This window comes from Lissotriton vulgaris, chromosome 4_1 (genome assembly GCF_964263255.1).
Source record: "Lissotriton vulgaris chromosome 4_1, aLisVul1.2, whole genome shotgun sequence".
NCBI lineage: Eukaryota > Metazoa > Chordata > Amphibia > Caudata > Salamandridae > Lissotriton > Lissotriton vulgaris.
The window spans coordinates 135,150,056-135,174,939 of record NC_141691.1 but is presented as its reverse complement, the minus strand read 5'-3'; the positions used below and the strand labels follow the sequence as shown (position 1 = coordinate 135,174,939).

Genomic DNA, 24,884 nt, shown 5'->3' with positions numbered 1-24,884 from the left:
AGGGGAAAGCAGAGAGAAGTGCGCATGTGAGGTATACTGGTTACAAAATTAAATGTAGGATCCAGATTTTACAACTTGTCATTTATGGTGAAAAAAGGATATTTTAGAATATAAGATAGGCCCCTTGTGTCATCTTTACCCCGCCGTTGCATCACTTTTGTGACACAGCGGCATCGTAAACCATGCGCCTCCATGCGACAGATTTACAACGTGACGCATCTAGTGAGATGTGTCACATTGTAAAGCCCTGCGCTACATTATACCCAGCGTCAGGTATAATGTAATAGGGTGGGCGTTCTGTCGCAAGGAAGCCCCGTAAAAGTGACGCCGTGAAATCTATGAGGTTTCACTGAGTCACTTTTATGTCCATGCTACGTCAAAACCTTACACCTGCTAATTGTAGCAGGCGTGAGGAGTGACGCAGCATTGCAAGTATAGGATGCCCCTCAGCAGTGCTGGAGTTGCGTTGCGCTTGCGACACGACTCCAGCACTGCGTCACCAATACACTGTAAGATGCGTCACGCATCTGTCTCTCCTGGCGCCACGGTGCTCCGCATTGTAAATGCGGCGCATCAATGGTGGCGCAAGAGGTTCCTAACGTCACGCAAAATAACTGGTGCTTCCCTGCTCATATGCAGGGATGCACCAGTTATTGTAAATCTGCCCCCTAAGGATTTTCAGATGCTATACATTTTGTAGTACAATGTGATGGTTTAAAATTTCGAAGGCAACCCGAGAGATCTTAAAAAATTAGCAGGTGACACTCCCCCCATATACTATCCGGCGTGGTCAGCCCCCCCCCCCACCGAATTTCGAGATGGAATTTTGATAGCACAAGATATCATTACCAGTATATTGAGGCCATAGAAAATGTTGAAGTTCGTAGTACTCCTTGTTTACAATTATTTTTAGAAATTGATCTACTGTTTATCTTTTTTGTGCAACTATTGGTGTGACCCACAGATTTTCTTTGAAGAAGAAAAAAAATATGCAGAAGCATCAGAATGGAAGGGGTAATAACTGGGGGATAGGAAACAGGGCTACACAGCCAGCAATGATGCCAAAATGGACTGAGTTTTTTATTGTAATGACAGTGCAGTTGAGTTGCATGCTGTGATATGCAGCAGATGACTGCATTATGAATCTTTTGAGAGTAGTCTCTCTTAGCCCTTGACAGTAAACTTGTGTGCTTTGAAGGGTACAAACGCTCAAAGGGAGAAGAGATGACAGATGTAATCATTACCTAGCATAGACTGACGAGTGAGGTGTTTATGTAAGATGTGCATAGTGGAGGGACCTTGGCATGCTTCAAAAGGATGGCAGAAGGGGGTGCGTAGAAGGGAGCAGAGATCTTAATATGGATAAAGGCAGTGTGGGGGGTAAAGTATTTTTTTTATGAGGGGCAGATCTAGTCACAGCATCAATATGGGCATGTCTTGATAGAAGAAGCTTACTCAAGATATCCTGCAGTTTTCGGTTCATTCCAAAATATGAATTTCATTTTTCAATGAATCACTTTGCAATTATAGAAAATTAGATTCCAAAAAAAGCATTGAAAAAATCAGTGCAAGCATCTAAAACATAAAATATAACAAGTTAAAAGATTAAACATGATAGGGATAGGGCGTGGCTTAGCGGGCCATAATGGCGGACGTAGCTTAGAGGAGCTCCGTCCCGCCCGCCACATATCCGCAGATTATCCTGTTTCCCCTCCTGATCCCGCTGCCCTAGAGGACGGCGTAGTGCCCTGAACTAGGTGGCTTTGTTCCGGTGACATTTGTGGAGCTCTGAGGCCCCGGGCGACGCGAGAACCGGAGGGACGCACAGAGGCCTGATCCGGGCGAATGCAGCCGGGACCTCGAGTCTCGTGCTCCCTGACCCGGGAGCGCCGGAGACGGCGGTGAGCAGCGGGGTGCAGCCGGTGGGTGCCGGAAGGCCGACATGTCTCAGAAGAGCAGCGTAGGCCCCCGACTGAGGTGACCCGGCTATCAGAGTGCCGCTGCTGGCGAGGGGGGCTGGAACTCTGGGCGAGTGGGGCCGGAGCCCTCCCGCGGCGGGGCCTAGTATCCAGAGCACAGCCGGGAACTGGAGTTAGGCGCCATTCATCAAGGCGCGCCTGGACGGCGGACGACAGCTGCAGGTGATCGGGGGGCAGGTCGGCCTTCGATGGAGGTCTCCGGGGGGTGCACAGTCAGCGTTTGGGCTTGAAAGAAATAGCCGGAGGACCGGAGGCGGGCTGATTTCGGCGTGGGCCCCCTGTGCTGCCAAGGCCTGGGGCCACGTCAGTGGAGCAGTTGGTGCCCCCAGAGGACTCCCTAGGGCCCACCAAGTGGCGACATATTCTCTGTTTGGCCCAAGGTGCAGGGGCTATTGCATGGTAAGGCCCAGTGACGGGTGGCGCCATTGAAGACCGATGCCATATGAAATCCGAGGGGATGGCCCATGCACCGGATTAAGTCTACGGGTGCTGCAGGGTCGGCTTGGCCTCGGCGAGGGCAGCTTCAGTGTGAGTGCTTTGGGCAAGAAATAGTGTCAGACGGCAGTCGCCTGGCAGCGTGAGGCCTAGTGGAGGACATTCCAGCAGAGTGAGGGCAGTGCGCAGCACTGCGGCACTGTTTTTCTGGACTTTGGGAGAGTGATATAGCGACCGGCCTGGAGAGACACAGAGGGTCCTGACGCACGTGCCCATCGGTGATATTAGAGGTGCATTCCGGGTATACAGGTGGCCAGTCCTGGTGGAGGTTGTCCACGGCCTCAGAAGAAAATGACCGGAGGCAGGAGTGGCGGTGGGCCTGCGAAACAGGGGCCCATTGATAAATATACAGGGCCCAGTGGAGGAGCCGGGGCCGCTGGGGGCCAGAACAGCCAGGGGCCGGATAATGCGGCATTGATGGCGGCGATAACCCAGTCAAGAGATATGCTGGATGCGAAAATAGGCGCCGTGGGTGCAGATGTCACGTTGTTGCGCCAAGACCTGAGGAACGCGGTGGCTCGCATCACGGAGACCGAAACCAGGATTTCTGGAATGGAAGATGATGTGGCGACCCTTAAACGCAAGGTGTCCGACATGGAGAGTGTCCAGAAGGGGCTGGCCCTTCGAGTGGAAGATGCAGAAGGACGGGCCCGGCGCAACAACCTCAGACTTGTGGGGCTCCCGGAGGGCTGCGAGAAGGGCAACATGGAGCATTTCCTGACTCAGTGGCTGGAGAGTTGGCTCCCTCCTGAATCCTTATCACGCTGCTTTGTCATTGAGCGGGCCCATCGGGCTCTGGTACAGAAGCCGCCAGTGGGGGCCCGTCCCAGGCTTGTAATAGCCAAGTTGTTGAACTATCACGATCGTGATACCATCCTACGAGAGGCAAGGGCGAAGGACTCACTCATGTGTGAGAACCAAAGAATCCTGATATTTCCAGACTATACTAGGCTGGTCCAATGGCAGAGGCAGTCTTTTACAGCGGCCAAGGCGCGCCTCCGCGATCTTAAGCTCCCCTATGCCTTGCTTTATCCGGCCCACCTACGGGTGGTGTTTCAATCTCGTGCCCACTTCTTTGATACCCCAGAGTAAGTGTTCCATTGGACTGATGAAACAGTGAAACTAACGGCGCATACACCGCCGGGCCATGACTCAGACTCCTCCTTGGGCGGCTCACAGGCACAGACCGTCCGGGGTTCGCGGAGTAGGGGTAATGGGAGGTCCAGGTCCCGGAGGCGTTCCTCTCCTGCGGGAGCGGCAGGCGGCGGAGCGACGGCCCTGGAGCATCCACTCACAGATCCTTGAACATTCAGTCGGCGAGAGGCGGAACATTGGTGTGCATATATCCCTGCGGGTGTAGGTGTGAGGGACGCTCTCCTGAGGTGGCCGCAAGGCCAAGAGGGGCAATTGCGCCAACAAAATGACAGTGAATATGAAGATTTGGGGCGTTTGGGGATTGGATGGGGGGTAGTTAAAGGGCTGACCACTTTCCTGGGCTTAAGGCTTGTTGGGGGGGGGGTTTGGTTGAATGGGTAGTTTATTGGGGATCCATTGGTGTGGACAGCCTCAGGTCCTGCGTTTGGGATCAGGGGCTGCCCAGGCCGCAACAGGTACTTCAGCGTTTTTTGAGGTATGGGGTGGGGGGTTTGAGGGGGTGGGGGGTGGGGTGGGAGTTAGAAGGGGTGAGTTTGGCTTGATCTGCACAATATGTCTGAGGTCTCAACGATTGATGTGTACACGTCATCTTGGCCCGTCTGTTGGGCTCTTGACATGCGTCCCCCTGAATGGCGGCTGAAGGAACCAAGCCTATGATCCCCAGGGCGTCCATGCGGATACTTAGCTGGAATGTGAGGGGAGTGCTTGACAAAGTGAAGAGAGGGGCAGTTTTGTGGTGGGGAAAAAGGAAGGTGCGGATGTTATGCTGCTGCAAGAAATGCATCTGCTAGGCAACAAAACACTTAGCCTACAGCGCTATGGATACCAACAGGTTTATCATGCTGGGTCTGCTAGGGGGTCCAGGGGGGTGGCCATCCTAGTGCATAGCCGGTTGTCCTACGTCCACTCGAAGTAGTGGGTCGACTCTCAAGGCCAATACGTATTTGTTAAAGGGATGATTGGTGAGAAGCCCCTGGTGCTGGGGAGTGTGTATGCTCCGCCCCCTACTGCAGTGGTCGCTAGTGAAAAAGCTGTTTGCGGTGTGGGCAGAAATTCCTGAGGCTCTCGCAGTGATTGGGGGTGACTGGAATGATGTCATGAATGGTCGGATGGATCACTATAGACCAGGGGGTGGACAGATAGCAGACCCTCCCACTAAACTAGGCGACATGGTTAGGGGAATGGGCTGGATTGATACTTGGCGATACCTTCACATACATGATCGGGAATACACATATCTCTCCGCAGTCCATAAGTCCTTTTCTAGATTGGACTGCTTGTTTGCGCAGCAGTTGGTAGAGTGAAATCGGCGATTATATAACCACGGGGGCTTTCGGACCACTCTCCGATTGCAGTCGACGTTTGGTTGGGTAAAGGGCGGAAACCGTTCCGGTGGCGTCTCTCCACGTGGTATCTCCAGCAGGAGAATTATAGAAAGCACATGGGGGAGGCCATAGCCCACTACTGGGATGATAATGTGGGGTCGGTGGCTGATGTAGTGACACTCTGGGAGGCCCTGAAGCCCACACTGCGCGGAGTGGATATCGCCTGGTGTGCAGCAGCCCGGAAAAAACGTAGAGAGGCGTTGGTGAAGGCCGCAGCACATGTTGAGACACTAGAGGGGCGATGCAGTGGAACTGGGGAGGGCAGGGAGGTGGGACAGCTATTATTGGCACAGCAGTATTATGCGTCTTTGTTACTGGACTAGGCTCAACAGGTGTGGTTGGCGACGCGTAGCAGAATATATCAGTGGGGGGATAAGTCAGGCACTATCCTCCATAGGCTTTGCCAGAATACGCTACAAGCGCAGACACTACCGGGGATCACTGATGCGGCCGGGGCCTCAATCACAGACCCCAAAGAGATAGCGGACAGCTTCGCACTATACTATGCAGCAGAGTATGCTCAGCAGGAGTGCCTCCCTGCAGAGGTAGTAGATACGTTTATTGCGGACTTACCACCATGTGCGGTGTCTGAGGAGGTGCAGGAGCATCTTGAACTCCCTCTGACTGTTGAAGAGCTGGGCACGGCTCTGGGGGAGCTTAATACCGGAAAGGCACCCGGGCTCAATGGGTTCCCGAGTGACTTTTTTAAGAAATACCACTTCCAATTGGGAGCACATTACAGGGTGGCGTTGGAAGCGGCTAGAGAACAGGGTCGCCTTCCGGCGGACCGGAGGCATGCGGAGGTGGTGGTGTTCCACAAGCCTGGCAGGCTTCCGGAGAGGCATGAGTCTTACCAGCCCATATCCCTCCTAAATGTTGAGGCGAAGATACTGGCCAAGGCGCTAGCGAATCGTCTTCTCCTGTACATAACAGAACTGGTCCATCCGGATCAGGCTGGGTTTATGCCCCGTAGGGCGACAAGCATAACATCAGATGTGCACATGTAGCAGTAGAGGCGGTTAGAGGCACTGGGGAGCAGGCGGTGTTCCTGTTGGCAGATATTGATAAGGCGTTTGACTCGCTGACTTGGGTCTACCTGTTTTCACTTCTGCCTCGTCGTGGAGTGGTTAGAGGCGGCAGACCCGGAAGCAGAGAACGGCCCGGGACCAGGGTTCAATTCCCAACGCGGCAGTGTCGTGGACCAGGGTCAGCAGACTCGATAATTCTCGCCTCAGTGCCTACTCTAACCAGGGATCACACTCGGCAACTCTGGGCATTATGTTATGTTATGTTATGTTATAACGCTTTTGTATAGCGCACGGCTACTCGAAAAGAGTGTCCCGGCGCTTTCCACCTGCAACTCAGAGTAAAAATAACAGAACACAGCGAAAATAAGAACAGAACTAAAACAGAAACAGTAAAAACAGCCTAAAGATTAAAAAGCCAGGTCTTCAGGCTCTTCCTGAACTGGAACAAATTGGCAGTGCTGCGAAGCGAAAGAGGAAGCGAGTTCCACAGCTGGGGAGCTTTGCAACTGAATGAACGCCCTCCCGCGCGGGCCTTCCTCACCCGCGGGACCACCGCTTTATAAAGAGATTCCGAACGCAAAGAGCGGACTGGTCGATAGAAGGCCAGACGCCGCCGCAGGTATCCAGCCCCTGATCCAAACAAGGCTTTGTGCATCAGAGTCAGGGATTTGAACTGGATCCGCTTCCGGATCGGCAGCCAGTGTAGCGCCTGTAGCAGCCCGGAGGCTCGGGCGCGTCTGCGCAGGCCAAAAATAGCCCGGGCGGAAGAGTTCTGTACCGCCTGTATGCGCTGATAGGTAATCAGGGAGGCCGAGAAAGAGGGCATTAGCATAGTCTAGCCTTGAGCCCACGAGAGCCTGCACAGTAATCCGCCTGTGCTCCTCAGACAGCAGGGGCAGGAATTTACGGATCATTTTCAAAATTCCATAACAGGTGCCAGCCAGACCCATGATATGTGTTCTCAGCGACAGCTGGTTGTCCAGCTTGACACCCAGATTTTTAGCCACCAAGGAAGACTGTGCAGGAGGGCTCATGTCAGACGGCCACCATTGCTGCCACTCCGGATCGGCGACGCAACCAAAGAATAGAACCTCGGACTTGCTGGAGTTGGCCCTCAGACTGTTCCGTTGGAACCAGTCGAAGACCAATGCGAGGCAGTCCCGAATTCTCCCTCCATCAAACTCCTGGTCTTTCCCGCATGTGAAGAGGAGTTGCGTGTCGTCGGCGTAGGAGACGATCTGGGCCCCATATGCTTCCACCAAGGCCGCCAAAGGGGACATAAAGATGTTAAACAACGTGGGACTCAACACAGAGCCGTGTGGAACCCCAACTCCCAGTGGCGGCATCTCGGCAGAGCTCTGGGAGACCCAGACCGTCTGGCGGCGGCCTTCAAGGAAAGATGTGAACCACCTGAGCGCCGTCCCCCTCAGGCCGATGTCATAAAGCCTCGCTAAGAGTGCCCTATGGGGGACGGTGTCGAAGGCTGCCGATAGGTCTAGCATGACCAACATGGCCCTCCCGCCGACATCCAGAGTCTCCCTGATGATCTCGGTGACCTCCAGCAAAGCCGTTTCCGTACTAAAATTAGGACGGAAACTGGATTGGGATGGGTGGAGCAGATTGTTAGCTTCCAAAAAGCTCGACAGGACACCGTGAACGTGTTTTTCCGTGATCTTCGCGAGGGCCGGAAGAAGTGAAATTGGCCTATAATTGGCCAAGACCTCGGCATCGAGACCCGGTTTCTTAAGGAGGGGGATCACCATCGCTCTTTTCCAAGAGCTAGGGACCCTCCCCTCCCTCAAAGAGGCATTGAGGATGGGATTAACCAGCGGGTTCACCACCGCCGCCATCCCAGCCAAAAATTTGGCGGGGCAGGGGTCCAGTGGCGAGCCAGATTTCAGATTGGCCAGCAGCTGCCTGGACACATCGCTGGAAACAACAGGAAAAACAGACAACACCGCCGCAGGTGTGTGCGGAGGTCCGCAACCCGCCCCTGTGACGCCGCTTCCAACCTCCGGTCCCTCCACAAAGGAGGCCTGAATCGCCTTGATCTTATTGGTAAAGAAACCGGCAAGATCACATGCCCACGCATCCGAAGAAACTAAAGGGAGCGATTGGGAGCTAGGGGTCGTGAACTCCTTTACAATGGTGAAGATCTCCTTACAGGAGTTCGCAGATGCCTCGATCCTCCTAGCCAAATATTTCCTCTTCGCTCCCAGGATGTCCCGATGGTAGGCCTTCACCGCCGCCTTATAGGCGAGTTTAGCCTCCCCATCATACAGAAGGCGCCAGGCCCTCTCGGCCACCTTACATTGACTGCGGGCCACCCGGAGCACCTCCGTAAACCACGGTGCAGATTGCCGTGCCACCGTGGACCGGGGGGCTACCTTGGGGGCCAGATCGTCCAGCCTATCAGTGAGCCATAGCTGCAAAGCCTCAGTGTCGCTTTCCAGATCGCCCGAAAGATGGCATGGGTGATCCAGAAGCGCCTGCTCCAGCATGTCAGGTGTCACTCTGTGCAGCGCTCTCGAGGCCGGTCTAGAAAAGGTAGAGGCGCTGTTATCCAGCCGCGTACTCTCCAGCACCGAAAATCTGATCAACCTGTGATCAGTCCAGAGCACCGGCAGGGTATCAACCTCCATAAGAGGGACAGACGAAAACACCTGATCCAGGGTATGCCCCTTCTCATGTGTTGGCCCTGACACGAACGGTATAAGACCCAGTGGAGATGTAATATCCAGCAGTTTGGCCGCATCCGGGTCGTCCGTCACGTCAAGGTGGAAGTTGAAATCACCGGCCACTACGCAATGCTGTGTGGTCAACACCAGCTCAGAGACAGCTGTCTGCAAATCTTCCAGGAAGGAGCCCACAGGGCCTGGTGGTCTATAAACCAACAACTCCTTCAAAGCCTGGCCCGGGGACAGTCTGAGCGTGAGCATTAGCTTGCCTCATCTCTACAATGGCCCCCCACATTCGTCGGGGATGCCTGGTTTCACCTTGGAGATACCCAGTAGGGACCATCTCACAGGGATAGCCAGGACGGGTTCCCCAGCGGTCTACAGCGCCACGACGCCTCAGGGCAGCAGTGCGCTTAACAAGACACATACATTACATTAACCTCGGGCCCCGTTTTTTGTCGTACTTAAAACTCCTATATACAGACCTGACGGCTTCGGTGAGGGTGGCCGGGGCACATCTACCACATTCCACATAGGATGAGGTACTCGGCAGGGGTGCCCCCTGCCGCCGTATCTATTTGCTCTGGCCATGGAGCCGTTGGCGGCGTGGGTGCGCATAGACGCGCAATTGAAAGGCTTTGAATGGGAGATCGGACCCTCAGATAGGATTGTGCTGTACGCGGATGATGTTCTGTTTTTTATTACTGATATCAATAGGTCGGGACCGCATATAATGCAAATCTTTGGTGAAACATCTGGTCTGTATTTGAATCCGCGTATATCCACCCTACTATCAGGCCTCCCATCTGTTGATTCTGAATGAATGGTGGTATGAGATAGGGGGGACCCACCGTATGCTCTTGAGCGCTATCTTATGGGGACCGATACTCTGCACACTATATTGTATTTGGTGCGGTTGCCGCAGGCTACCCAGGTGGTCTTTCAGGTCTAGAGGCAGGCGCTGCGTCGTATGGGATGGTGGGGTACGCTAACGGAGAGACACCCCTATGGCATAATGGTCATCTCCCTGCCCTGGCGTCCCTGCAGGGCTTTAGGGGTTGGGACCGCATAGGAATTTCAACACTGGGTGATGTGATGTCTGGCACGGCCCTTAAATCGTTTCAGGATCTTAGCGAGGAATAAGGCATGCCTCGAACCCAATTCTTCAAATATTTACAATTCCGCCATGCCATTGCACCTAGTCTGGAGGGACTTGACTCCTTACCTGAATTTAGCCCACTAGAGGCGAAGATATTTATTGGGGACCGAGAGGATAAGAAAATATCCCGCATCTACCAGACTCTAGTTACACACTGTTCATCTTCCCTACACAAATTGAGGGAATCCAGAGAAAGGGATGTCGCAACATTGGAAGAGGAAGATTGGTGGAGGCCCTTGAAGCTCCCCAAGGTGCAGCTATTGCAATACGCCTGAGTCTCATCCAATCTAAATATCTCCATAGAGCTTATTACACTAGGGAGAGGCTGTGGCGGGCGGGTCTGATTGCGTCTTCTGACTGTTTGAGGTGCGGTCGAGAGGTGGGCACCCTATTACACACGGTATAGAGCTGTAGTGTCTTGGGTAGGTTTTGGAAGGGGGTGTGGGGCTGTTTGTCTGAAGTGTTGGTCTGGGAACTTCCACGTACCCCACAATTAGGTCTCTTGCATGTTCTAGAGGGGGTGGGAGGTAACATATAGAAAAGGCATCTGCTGCTATTGGGCCTCACCGTCGTCAAGAGAGATGTGGCCCAAGCTTGGAAGGATACCCGGGCACCTCCAATAGTGGTGTGGAAGAAGGGGCTGGACTTTTGTATGGGGTTGGAGCGTCCAATTTTTTTCGGCCCGGGGCTGCCCTAGGAAGAGGTGGGCGGACTATAGGGGTCTGTGGTTGGATCTACCGGCAGAGTGTGCAGATTGGTCGGAAGTACAGGACGGGGGCCGTAATTGAGGAACTGTGTACACTGTTTTACATGCAAAACTAGTTGTGAATGAGACGATATCGTGCGGTGGGCTAGGGAGGGATCAGGGGTGGGGGAGTTGGCAGTGGGGGAGTAGGGGGGAGGGAGAGAAGCCGAAAAGATGTATAGATTGTTAGTATTTTGCTGCTGTTGTTATAGCAGTATTCTTCTGAATGTGAAGAGCTGCACTTTGGGTGCAATCGATCAATAAAATTTGTTTTGAGGAAAAAAAAACATGATAGGGATAAAAGAAAGAAAATGCAAGTTTCTTAAAATGCCCACTCATCCAAGTTTAAAGGAAGATTAAATCAGATATAACAGGCAGAATTCCTCTTCTCCTCGTGGCCCCCTTATATAAAGTTCTGATTGTGCTCATCAGAATTATTTAAGAGTGGAGGCCCAAATTATACAGCAATGTTAACTAAATTAAGTGGCTACAAAAAAGCAATTTGTGCAGCATGACCCAGTACATTCTCTGAAACTTTATCTCAACATTTTGTCTTTCACACACATTGATACTGATTCAGCTCTCTGGGCCAACCCTCTTACCATTTGTCCTCCGATTAATCTTTTTTTTTCCACCTGAGAGGTGATGGGGAGTTATCATTACATCAATCAAATTCAATTAACAGTGTCACCCATTTGACTACACAATAAGGACCGGGAATCAGTCACTATAGTCAAGAAAATTAGCTGTTGTGTTAAGGTAGACAATTCTTAGCACCATGCTATAAAGATAAAGAATAACAACAGGGAAACACCAACCTCCTAATAGGTTTAGGCTTACCAGTATGAGACAAACAAGTTATTCAGTCACAGCAATACAGAAAAGCAAAAACAACATTTGGTGCTCAGAAAATAGTTTCTTGTTCTCTCTTCTATACGAGAGTAAAATCTAAAATCATCTGGATTAAAGTCCAAACTAAGAGATGGTTCAATAGTCCAAGACATCTCAAAATTCAGAGAATGCATAAAAATAGGACATACAGGAAAGTTTGGGAAGTAAGGGAAAGTGTCAGCATCTCAAAAGCTCTATCAAGAGTCTTCTTAGGTCAGGGGAATTTGAGTGTTAGCCTAAGCTACATTCAACAAGAGTGAAAGGAAATAAGCATACCTTTCTAAATCTCTCAAAGTCCAAGGAAAAGTGACAACAACCTCAGACACTGTAGACTCCAGTTATTTGCACTAGCATCTTTCGGTTATCACCCTTCTGTTCGCTTCATCAGGGGTTCCATTGTCTTTTTCAATTCTCACTCTGTAAGCTGCAACATTTATGAAATGTCCCACACTGGACATGGGAACGACATCGTCCTTGTTTAAGCAAAGCTGCAAAATTGCTGAATATGACTTTTCAGTTAACGGTCTGGCTCTCCATGTTCTTCTCAGTCTCACTCACATTATCGCTAGTACAGTGTTGTATCTATTCACAGACTAACAATCTATGTGAATGTACCTGCCAGGAAAAAGTCATACAAGCAGAAATGGAAAACAGTAGATTATTCAGAATAGAAAACAGTCCTAGTTAGCATAACTTTAGAGTATTAAATCAATGGTGTACATTTTTAGGTTGAGCCTAGTGCAGCTCTCATGTGCTGCACTAGGAGAGGGCCTCTTGGAATCACTCTAGACTTTTCATAAAACTTGTATGTGTGGCAGCCTGCAGGGTGCCATCTGTTCTGTACCATATTTTCAAGGGTTGCTTTCACTTTTGCAGCCGCATTTTTTTTTTTTTGTTGAAGAGCGCCCACGTTTTAGGAAGGTTCCATTTTTTTCTTATGTTGTCGTGCTAAAGCTTGTGGGAGATGCGTTCGAAGAGTTTTATTTACAATGTGCTTTATTGGTTTAGCAAGGCTTTCCCGTGCTGCTGGAGTTTTTGTACTTTTTTACCAAACATGTTCTTTTTATTTGTTTAGTGAGGCTTTACTGTGTTGATAAAGAAAGCACATTGTAAAAACAAAAGCAAAAAAAAAACACGCTTCAAACACATTTCCCCCAAGCTTTTGCAATAGCTCTTGTTTCTGCTCAGGGATTTTATGTGTTGACATGTAATTACAAAGTCTGCTTGTGCTCTTCATCCATTAATCTGCGTTTTTGTGCATCTTCTCATGTTGCTCGGTCTGGTGGTAAATCCTTTTACAAGGAGATCTGGGCGGTGATGCGGTATCATCAAGGGACAAACCTTCTTACTGAAGACTCTAGGACTGAAAGAGCTTTCATGGTGCACAGCCTTCTGGGGGCCAACCACCAACCCTGTCATTACCTATCAGGGCTTGGATATAAATTGCAGATCAGAGATCAGTGTACATGTGTACGGACCAAGGATCGGGGTAATCATGCATGGTTCGTGGCTCAGTATGCACATACATGCATCCGTGCAAGGTGTACATGTGCAGGCATCTGAGTTCGCTGTATACAGGCAGGGATAAACGATCAGTGTACATGGACCACAGGACCGTTTGCACGTGTGTTTTACAACAGTTTATGTCCTTGTTTGTTTCTTTCTTTGTTGACGCGCATTATCGGCGCATCAAATGCCCCATTACGCTCACAACGAACTGAGTATGACCCTGTCTGTCTCATATCCCCAGCCGTATTGGTCGTCTTAAAGCAGTGGTGTCTTATATTTCACTGCATTATAAGTGCCTGCTTGGTTTCCGTCCAACCGGGCAAAGACTCCAATTTAATTGAATATTTCACTACCATACGAATGGCTTCACGCATACAACACTTAATAAGGAACACTATTAAACGCCACAAACCCCACTTAACACTATGCAAACAAAACAGAAAACACTAGAGCATGCTGCTTTTACACCCCAAAGGTAATCTGATTACAACAGCCCTTTGAAGACACATTTTATTTACAAAGTCACAATATTCAACATACATCATTGAATCAGCAAAACATTTTTAAAACAATTATTAACACAGACACAAATAATCGACACTTTCCATACACACAACTACTGAAGAAGAGCGAAAACAAAATTAGAAACACTTGCAAAGGCGAGGTCTATTGGCTTTGCCAATGCTTATTATATATGTGTGCACTTTCAGGCACAAATGAATAAAGCGTGTCAGTACATTAGATTCATATTGTATGAGGTAATCAGTAAACCCTTAATATGTGTACGTATAGCTATGAGCTACATGTTAAATGAAGTATGCAAAACATTAGTGCCCACATTACATAAATTCATCATTGTTTCTAGAGTAAACGCATTCTAAATAGGTGCGGGCGGTTTATTCTTTAAGTCGCTAAAGAATAACTTATGTATTATTGGTAACCCCTTGCACACTGCGCTAATTCTTCCGCTTTGCGAGCAAATTAACGAGTGGGCGGGATTTGGATGGCCCCCAGCCGTCCTCCGCACACTCCCACCGTGACGTGGGACGGCCAGCACCGAAGGGGTTAAGGCACACAGTGTCTTCTAATTCTACAGTGACTGCATTTCAATAATGATGTCTGGTGCAACACTTTAAATTAATGTCCTTAGGTCACACAGGTGGCATGTGGTAAGTGCATGTTTATGTTATGTATTTGTGACGTATAATGGTGGATCCAACATTAGGCTTCTCCAATACTACGGTACCTCAAATGGCAGGGCAATTACAAAGGTTTGGGAAGAATGAAAAGTATACACATTCACCAGATTGTATTGGAAATGTTATTCACCAACATATAATAATTTTGTTTTACTGTGAAAGGTCAGGAACACAATCTTATTGACCTTTCTAACACCAAGAGTAAAATAGTGTGTGTTGTGCACATGTAACCTCTTCCATGCGTCGGACGGCCCCTGGCAATGCTGACTGGGTCGCAAATTGCAACCTACCTGATCAGTATCCGTCAGGTAGGTTAATTTGCAACCTTGTAGGAATCTCTAAATGAAACTCTGAGTTTCGTACATTCGTACATTCGGAATGGTGATTACCTAACTGCGAATCACAGAGAATAGCAACTAGGTAATCGTTATTCCTAATATTGATATATCCGGTCAAATATATCTTGCATACAGCTACGCGGTGAAGCTACACTTAACAATAACTTGGGCTTGCCAGCACAGCATCTGTGGTGAGCAGAAAGGGGTGAGGATAGTCTAAGCAGAAAGTGGGGCTGAGGAGACAAAGCAGTGCCAGATACGGACTAACAGCCAGATTCATCATTGAAAATTGCGCTCGCAAAGGGCCAGATTCTGAGAATCTGGCCCTTTGCGAGCGCAATTTTTGCATTTGGGATTAATCATCCCAAATGCAAAAATCGCTAATAGCAAAATCGCTAAATTGCGAGGACTTGCATTTAAGGAATCTCTATTTGAGATTCCTTAAATGCAATTCATTAACCATTTTTTATTTGCGAATTCGCAATTTTTGGCCGCTATTTACCGCGAAGTTTGACTTCGTGGTAAATAGCGAAAACTTAGAAAAATGCGATTTAGTGCATTTTTCTAAGTTGTATGTTACACACACACATGTCCTTTGGACATGTGTGTGCGCAACATCAGTCTACATTTTCATTTCAGGGGTGCTACAGGGTGTCCTTTGGACACCCCTGGCACCCTTGAAATCGCATCCTTATTTGCGATTAGCAATTTGCTAATCGCAAATAAAGAAGCTGTAGGAATCACAATTTATTTTGCGATTCCTACATGAATCCCATTTTGCAAGTCCTTAATAGCGATTCCTTAATAATCGCTATTAAGGACTCGCAAAACGGGACAATGATGAATCTGGCTGTAAGTCACAAAAAGCAACCTCTGTCACAAAGGTGTGGCTGTGGGACTCAGGAAGAAGCAGGGACAGCATAGGATAAGGGTGTGGAGTGACAGGGCGCCAAGGGAGAGATGAGAAGTGGGGGAACATGGACATAGTAAAAAATAACTAAGCCCACCAACACAAATTTCACCTGCTTCAATAATAAAAAGAGGGTGCTGCAGATGAGTGGACATAGAGGGTTATGGACTGTGGCTTTGTAGAAGTAGGCTGCACGCACACTGACTAGGAAACAGAAATCAGGAGTGGACTTGTGGCCCCTGTAACTCCAGCATGCTGGAATGCACGCGAATGTGTAAACTTTAAAAACATTCTCATCATGTGAGAGGTGGTAGTGGAACCTTGGAGGAAGTGGGGTCTGGATAGGGGTGGGGCCTGGAGCCATTTTGTGCCATACTATCCACAGAGGGGCCTGCACCCAGTCACTGTGTGATAAGAGTCAGAATCTTGTGAGACAGAGTTGCAGTTATTTGGCAGGTCTGTGCACAAGAAATGTGGCCTCTAGGAAACAAAGTGGGTAGGTGGGGTTTAGGTGAGGCTAGCATCAGCATTTTCTCTGCAGGTAAAGACTCCTTAGGATTTTTTTGTTATTCGTTTTTCTACTAATTGATCATACAGTTTAATTAATAAGTAATAGCAGCTTATAAATATGAAAACAAACAATCACCTCACATACTCTGCTACTCTTGAGATCTACTGAGTGCAACATCCTGAAGATAGGTTTACCTTCAACTTGATTGATTCAGATGCTCCGTCCATCACCACCCCCTTTTGTACAGCTTTTGGCCGCCATAAGTGTGGCAGGGTATGCTCAGACGTGGGTCCCTTGCTCACTGTGCCACTGGATTCAAGCAAGCCGGGCTGAAGACGGCTGGAATGCCAGAAACCGGTCCTCGGAAGCTTGTTTCCGGTCCAGGGAAGACATGGCTTGGCAGTTCGGGCTGGACTGTTCCCATGAGGCACAGGGTCAGACTGATTTGCATATAGCCATGTCTGAACTGGGGTGGCAGAGTGGGCTAAAGAACGGTGATGGATTAAACCCAGATCTTTTGACTGGGTGTGAGTGTTTGATTGAGTCAGATGCTCCGTCCATCACCACCCCTTTTGTACCAATAGGTTTACCTTCACACAGTTAGTATAACCTTATACATGTATTTTCAGGAAAAAGTTGCAGGTTGCAGAGGATAAAGTCATACTGCCATCTCATTGGGGGATGCCGCAATACCCATCTTTAAAACGTTGCTCAGCTACGGTGTTGAAAACTGTGGTCAGACCACATTGGTATTACTACATGCTTTGGAGCACCATCAGCACTGTCTTGGTGGTGAACAGCACTCGCCTTCAAAGATAACAATGGAAGGACTACGCGACAATGATGGCAGTGCCATGCCATCTAACAGAATTGCGTGACACAATAGTAGTGCTTCCTGTGGGGATGCAAACCTGCAAGATTGACCAGAAACAGTGCACAATTTTGTACATATTTTATTTGCACAAATGCACAGCAACCGTTGTGATCTTAGCTGTCAGGAGCCTGTCAATGGGTGACATTTGAGTTCTATAAGAAAATTGTAATGAGGATGGGGAGCTGTTTACTGCCTGCTTTTGGGTAATGGTAATTTTTAGGCATTCCCACCAGATTTACAAGTTGTTGGACAACTTACTATCTTGGTAGATTTACTGTAAGTGTTACCGCACAGGAGGTGATGATGTTAAATGCGTGGATGCAGTAATTTCTGTTGACACTCAACAATCTGCTGAATTTTTTAACACCCACCATGCTCCAAATGTGGTCCAGGATAGGACTGGGGACACATAGAGGAGAAGTAAAAAGAGGGTGGCATGCTCATACATAGTAACGTGAATTTGAATATTATCTATATGTTGAAAATGTCTATATTTACTAGATGGCTCCATTTCTTGGAGGACACCATATTTCAGTCTAGTTTTTCTTCCACAAATCGTTGCAATCTTGAAAATCAGTCCAATTAGTTCAAGTAAGATGAATCAGGACTACACATTCCAGAATGCACTGGGTTGTTAAATGAAAGCCAAGGACTGGAATATAATCTGCCTATTGACTCAAGAGTCATTTGGTAACTACTGACATTAAAGGTTTGTTCAAAATCCTGGATTGTGCAGTAAATTCATACTATGTTGTACTACTGGAAATAGGTGAATATAGAAGTATCATGCAGAATAATGAAATAACTATTGCCTTATGGTAGTGACATATTATTTTCTTCTTAATTTCCATAATAGAGGACCTCTGTGTTTGCCACCGACATCTACATTGGTACACCTGCAGAGACTGATCTCTATTATACGCTCATTTTCAGGGATGACCGGAAGGACGGTCTCAAGTTCTACACTGACCCATCGTACTTCTTCAACCTATGGAAGGAGAAGATGCTGCAGGCCACGGAAGACAAAAGGAAGGAGAAAAGAAGGCAGAAGGTAAATTGGGCTGAGATTCATCAGGAACGTGATTGTTCCACTTCACCTACCAGTGGGCTTGAGTCTTCCTGACTTGTGTTACTACTATAAACAAAGATGTGCCTGAATGCTTTGTCCTGGTTTATGACAGTCGTCCCCTAGTTTGAGGCCAGAATAAGGCTTAGATACACGGGTTTTCCATGAGTGCATACATTTAGACTGCCTAAAGCTGTGGGAAACCTTTGTAAACCATACCCTTCTTTCCTGGCTTAAGAGAGCCTCGAGGCAATCGTTAAACATTGTTGGTGAGCAACAATTATATAACACTGAAAATGGGATAAATCATTGGTTGACCAGGAGCTAATGGTATCCCCAGAAAATGTGGTGATACCCGACACATAGCTTACCAGGTGAGTGTACCAAGTGCGTCCAACTGCTTCCAGGGTATTGGGGAGGTAAATTATAAACTGCATACAAGAAAAAAGTGTGCTTCATCAGGGCTGTTTGGAATCCATTGGTTAATCCACCCCTGAAAGTAGTCCCGTAGTCCTTAGCCTACCCGGAGCTTGCCCTGTGCTTCATATGGTCGGTTCAGCCCTGGATATATTTCTACTATATTAAACACAAAAAGACCAAAGGAGTGATAGCTGGTGAGGATGCAGCAGAATGGGGAAAACATGGTACACTGCACCATTGGGTGGTACACTGCAAAATTGGGCAGCATCTTTTAACAATGTATAAATGGTGACAAAATTGCAACTCTGTACAGACATAAACAATATGCAGCACTGACAAACCGTGGCACGTGTTTTTGATATTGTTGGAAGGGATGCAATCGTGTGACACCTTAAAACCTCGCATAGGCCTCAAACACTAGTGAACAAGAGGCCACCCTGTAATGCTGTACAATCTGGTATAGTCCTCCAAAAATGTAGAAGAAGCAATTTTTGAAGTAATATTTTAACAATGGGAGAGTTTTACGGTATTGAAGAATGAGTGAGACATACACTGGAGCTCAATAGAATGTGACAAAACGATGCAGTAGTATAGTACAAGGGACAATTCTGTAAACCTACAGAATATTCTAAAATTCTTAAATACTAAAAAACAAGGATCAGTCTTACAACATTGTAGAAAGGAGCACAAATTGAAGCACATACAATGGACCGCAACAATGTAGCAAGCAAGGGAGTTGCCGTCTGGACTACGGCAACTCCCTCTACGCCAGAACCACCACCAAACTCCAGAACAGACTCCAGCGGATCCAGAACGCCTCAGCACGACTCATCCTGGACATCCCCCGTCGCAGCCACATCTCCGGACACCTGAGAGATCTGCACTGGCTCCCGGTCAACAAGAGAATCACCTTCCGTCTCCTCACCCACGCACACAAAGCCCTGCACAACCAAGGACCAGCATACCTTAACAGCCGCCTCAACTTCTACGCTCCCACACGCCAGCTCCGATCGACCAGCCGCGCCCTCGCCGCCGTCCCCCGGATCTGAAGAGCCACCACAGGAGGAAGGTCCTTCTCCTACCTGGCCGCCAAGACTTGGAACTCCCTCCCGACCCACCTCCGCCTGACCCAGGACCACCTTGCCTTCAGGAAACAGCTCAAGACCTGGCTGTTCGAGCAGTAGCGGACCCCCCCCCCTCCCCTAGGGCCTTGAGACCCTCCGGGTGAGTAGTGCGCTATATAAATGCATTGATTGATTGATTGATTGAGCCTGTAAAGGTAGGCTGCAATACTGTAGAACAGCGAAAAATTCTGTAATACAGCAAAATGATACAGTCTTTTGATTTTGTGGAGGGTGTCACAAACATATAACACCTCAGAATGGGGCACAATCATATAATACTGATTCTGGAAGACAAAGTAACGCACCAAGAAAAGGAAACATAACATTCAATCACTTGGGTTTAAGTTTAGGCATTGTCGCTGAATTTTGTATCAACTGTAATTTTTTAATGGATTTGGTTGGTGGCTTTTAGTGCAATGCAACAATGTGTTTACGCACAGGTCGGAATTAACCATCCACCTCGTAATCAGGTCCTAAAAGTCGATTCAGCATCAAATTTAGTTCCCAGAGTTTTCATCATTGATATTGAAGAGGGTTTTAACTCCTTTCGCCATCCTTGTGTCTATTTATATTTCTGTATTGTCTTAGATATTTCTGAAAGCTATATTTGCAATGAGTATATGTTACCGATTCTAACAAAGTCTGTCCATTTTGGTATGAAAATTGAAATTCTCCATTTCATAGTGTGCCAATCACAATTATTTATTCAAGTAGATCATTATTTGTAAGCAACATGATTAGCTGAGTGAGTCAAGGTTTCCTCCCACCTGCTTGTTAAACTGTTCAATGAACTTTCTTCATTCTCAAAGACTCTATATCTTGTGTTAACAAAGTGTTGCATATCTTAGCAGTATTATTGTCAGTTGAGGTCCAAGTCACAACCACAGTTGTAGACCTATTGCTGGGATCCTCACCTTGACATCCAGGATGGCTAAAGGCAGCTGAGTGTATCTGCTTTGATCCTTTTCGCTAAGATTGAATGGTCTTCCTTCGAAAAGGAAATGATTTGGCCATCTTCTAAATTGTAGGGTAATCGAAGGATTACCTCTGGCCCATGAAACATTTAGTAAATATCTGACAACATTACTCATTTATTGGCTGACCTCTCGGTCACTAAAATAGAGAGTTTCCATCCAATATATTTTGAGAAAATACCAGTTTCAAGTGGCAAAGACTTGCTAGAAAACTTTTATATTTCACTCTTCTATGGAGTGTCCAGATACAGTTGATCTAATCCAGTGAGTCACCTAGTACAGGAGACATGTCTAACGATAATGCTGGGCATTTGAGAAAAAATAGCCTTTTTTCACTGAGACACACCGTTTGTCTGTTGTAATTTTTGGTTACTTTTCTAATCACTATTTTACATTGGAAAGGAAACTACTTTTGATCCCAAATCTAGTTAATGGTAATATACTATGCAAGTGTTTAGTGATGTGGAGTAAAGTTTACACCACCAGAATGTGCATAGATCCAATAATATTATTATGCAAATTCTGAGTTCAAACCTTTGTATTTTACATCGTTATGGTCTTTTCAGTACAGATGACTCAGTGCAAAGAAATGCCCATCATAAAAAATATGTAAATGCAGCACCATAATAAAACTCAATAGAGATACATTTGGACCAAGATGGATGAGGTTGACAACCTAAAGAACACTATTGCTCAGTGAGGTCAAGTTTTCTGAGGAATATCTTCCATTCACAAGGAAGGGTGAGGTCAGGTTTTCTGAGGAATATCTTCCATTCACAAGGACTCTTTTGGGTCCTCCTTTTACCTCACTCGGTTACTCCTTTTTATCTCTTGTCGCCCTTCAATGCACTGAGGTGGCCTCAGGCTACCATAGAAAATTACAGAAACAACAAACATCAAAATGTTTCTGAAAACATTGGTGCCCATGGAGTTGCCTATCAATGAAAGTTATTGATTTAAAAGAGTGTAACATGTGTTTGAAACCCATTAACATGTAATTGAAATTATCATATTGTTGACTGAAATATTGGACATGTCTGTTTTCAGGAACAGCGGCTGGTGGAAGACCCAACCCGCGAGGTGAAGAAAGTGAGGAAGGCTCGTAACCGACGCCTAGAGTGGAACATGATGGCATATGATAAGGAATTCAGGCCCGATAACAGGTTCTCACCATCTCCATATCATGTGGCCTCATCCGAGGGATCACTGTCCCCAGATACTAGGCAGGTTTCATGAAAGATGTGTTTGGTTGCTTTAATGGTGGGGATTTTTATGCATCCATTCTCGTTTTCAGGAACCGGTAAGGCTTCAGGAAATCACCTCTCATCTCCCACATTTCTGTTAAATAGACTTTATGGGGAGACATACAAAGAGGATACATTAATTTGGGGAGATATAAATCAGGCACTTTGCTCTTTCTGGTATCAATAACTATTCTCTAACAAGTAGTGCTTAATTTAAATAACTGCTTGAGCCAATGATTTGTTTTTCCCCCAAGTGGATTGCTCCTCTTCCCTTTTTCGTCTACCTCCCTACACTTCCAGTATATTTACTCTTGCTGGGTCTTTCCAATATCTGCTTTCTCTTTGTGTTTCTCTCTTTCGTTTCCTTCTTCTTTCACCCTTTACTGCCTCTCCCTCTTGCTCTGGGCCAAAGGCGGATGATGAAAAATAAGTCCAGGCACCAAGTGATAACGGCGACTAGCTGAACAAATGAAGCAGTGTTTAATGTTGTTATATGTTGGTTAAAGAGCTGAATGTAAAAAAATTGTATGTCTCCTACTGGAAATCTGTATGACAAGGCCAACACAAATACTTTTTCAGACCTCACAACTCACCCTCATTTGGCAGGTGTCATCCTCATTTCTATTTTTTATGAAATCTGTTTATTGGCATTTTTATATAGAAATTCAACAATACAAAAGGCACTGTAGTACAATCAATATGACTTTGCGAGTGTTCGTGGGCGGCATTACATCAGCATCATGGTTAACAAGGGCGTGAAGGTGGAATACACAATCAGTCCGTATGCAGGATATGAGAGCCCAGACGCGTCCTCTATTTAGGAACAAGAGATTAATACGCCCCCCCTCCAGCAAGGAAGGGGACAAGGTTTGCCTTCCCAACTCAACCACGGATAAATAACACGTGAAAAGAAACATAACAGCTAACTGCGACACTGTCACCAAGATACATTATCAGCGTTTGCCCCCATTCTCGACCCCCCCAACCCACGTCCTCCCTTCCCTCCGTTCCCACCATTTAGCGCGCATGGCCCCTCATAAGATGTCATCTCGCCGCTGTGGCACGCAGTGCTCAATGAGTGTGTCCGGCGCGGCGCTCCCAGTGTCCCCGCCCGTCATCCTCATTTCTATAGCATACATCCACCTGAAAATCAACGTGCCTCCATAGACATCAATTATGTCACCCCTTTTTCAAGCCTGTATCACCCTCCCCAAAAATTATTTCTCCATTCACTTTAATAGCATTGCCCTCTTCCAAATCTGGCCTCTCCGTTTTCGTGAGCCAAGTGGTTGACAGGTATGCTTTTCCTAATCAAATTGACTGATTGTATGTCTATCTCGTTCTTGTACAAGTTATCTCCGAGCACCATAGTAATTTTCAGAGCCTTCCTTTCAGGCCCTTAGAACCGCTTGACCGTGTTCACTGCGTCTTCACCCCAACATTGGAACTCCTTTGCCTGCAAACTCATCAGTACGTGCTCCTATCAAACAGCTTTCCAACCTAAAGCTATTCACGATATTTAAAACTCAATTTTAATGTAGGTCGAAATAAAAAACTCGATATTTTGTCTGTGCACCGTCACCAGAGAGCATTAACCCCACTGAGATGTCTGCCAGCTTACTTTCCTTTGTCAAGAAGAAACCAACAGGATTCATGTGGCTTTGCACGACACAAGACGGTGCACAGACTAAACACTGAGTTTTTTATTTCGACCAACATTAATATCGAGTTTTAAATATCGTAGGGAAAGAATATCGCCATCAAGAAGATCGGTGACCAGAATAATAATTGTTTATTCATTATTAATTGGTAATTAATTTGTATTAATTAATTAATTGATAATTACATTAATTGTGTTAATTTAGTTTAGAAGCGGGTTGTGTGTTTATAGATGAATAGGGTGGGAAGTAATTTATTATAACTACATCATTAATTATTAATAATTGTTGGTATCGATAATTTAGTGTTATTTAATTATTAATTGGTAATTATTTTTATTAATTAATATTTATTGATATTGATACTTAATTCATGGTTAATTATTAATTAGTAATCAATTTTTATTAATTGATCACTAATTATATTAATAGTGTGATTGTTATGTGGAGTGGGTTGTGTGTTTATTGGGGAATAGGGTTGGAAGTAATTTAATGTAATTAAAGTAATATTATTTTAATTTATTGGTATTTAGAATTAATTTATTGTTATGTATTAATAAATCATTATTTAATTAAATTAATTTTATTGATATGTATGTTATTTTTAACCCCTACGCTATCCAACAGTTTCCCTACTGTTGCACTCTCTGGAGTTGGAATAGTAATTTTTACCCCTACTCTATCCAACACTTTCCCTACTGTTGCACTCACTAGAGTGGGAATAGTAATTTTTACCCCTATGCTATTCAACACTTTCCCTTCTGTTGCACTCTCTGGGGTGGGAATAGTAATTTTTACCCCTATGCTATTCAGCAATTTCCCTTCAATTGCACTCAATGGAGTGGGAATAGTAATTTTAACCCTTTCGCTAACCAACACTTTCCCTACTGTTGCACTCTCTGTAGTGGTTATAGCAATTTTTACCTCTACGCTATCCAACACTTTCCCTACTGTTGCACTCTCTGGAGTTGGAATTCTAATTTTTACCCCTACACTATCCAACACTTTCCCTACTGTTGCACTCTGTGAGTGGGAATAGTAATTTGTTTCCCTTTGCTATCCAATATTTTTCTGTATTGTTTTAGTTACTGTTGTATATAATTTATTTTAAAAACATTAAAAATATGATCGTTTTTTAATTTGTTCTATATATTGTTTATATTTTTATTTATAGTATTTTTGTATGTGTATATATGTATTTATAATTTATAAAATGTTAACAATTTATAAGTTATTAAAATAATTATTTATGATAATATTAAGTATATATATTATATTTTAAATGTATATGTTACATTTATTTTAACAATATATGTATTAGTTATTATTTATTTTTTAATGAATATGTGTAACTGTTTCTTTTAATTATATGTATTATTTACTTTATTTTACATTATTTTAACATTTAAAAAAACAATATTTTTACAACTATATCTTAGACATTGATATTTTTTTCTCTATATTTTTGTACTTACCATGATGTAGATAAGATGTAGATATTCTTGACATCAATATTTTTGTCACAATATTTTTGTACCTCAA

At 46.0% G+C, this 24,884-nt stretch overlaps 1 protein-coding gene across 3 annotated transcripts in view; it reads left to right on the top strand.

The window, feature by feature from the left end:
• LOC147718475 (actin-binding protein WASF3-like) overlaps positions 1-24,884 on the top strand; it is a 534,745-nt gene that overhangs the window by 426,857 nt on the left and 83,004 nt on the right. For 2 of the 3 annotated variants that reach the window (XM_086918396.1, XM_086918397.1), the window contains 2 exons: positions 17,790-17,907; positions 21,488-21,663. In XM_086918396.1, the coding sequence (XP_086774522.1) occupies positions 17,790-17,907; positions 21,488-21,663 (294 nt within the window). The remainder of the gene's footprint in view (positions 1-17,789; positions 17,908-21,487; positions 21,664-24,884) is intronic. The other variant, XM_086918398.1, reaches the window with a different exon arrangement.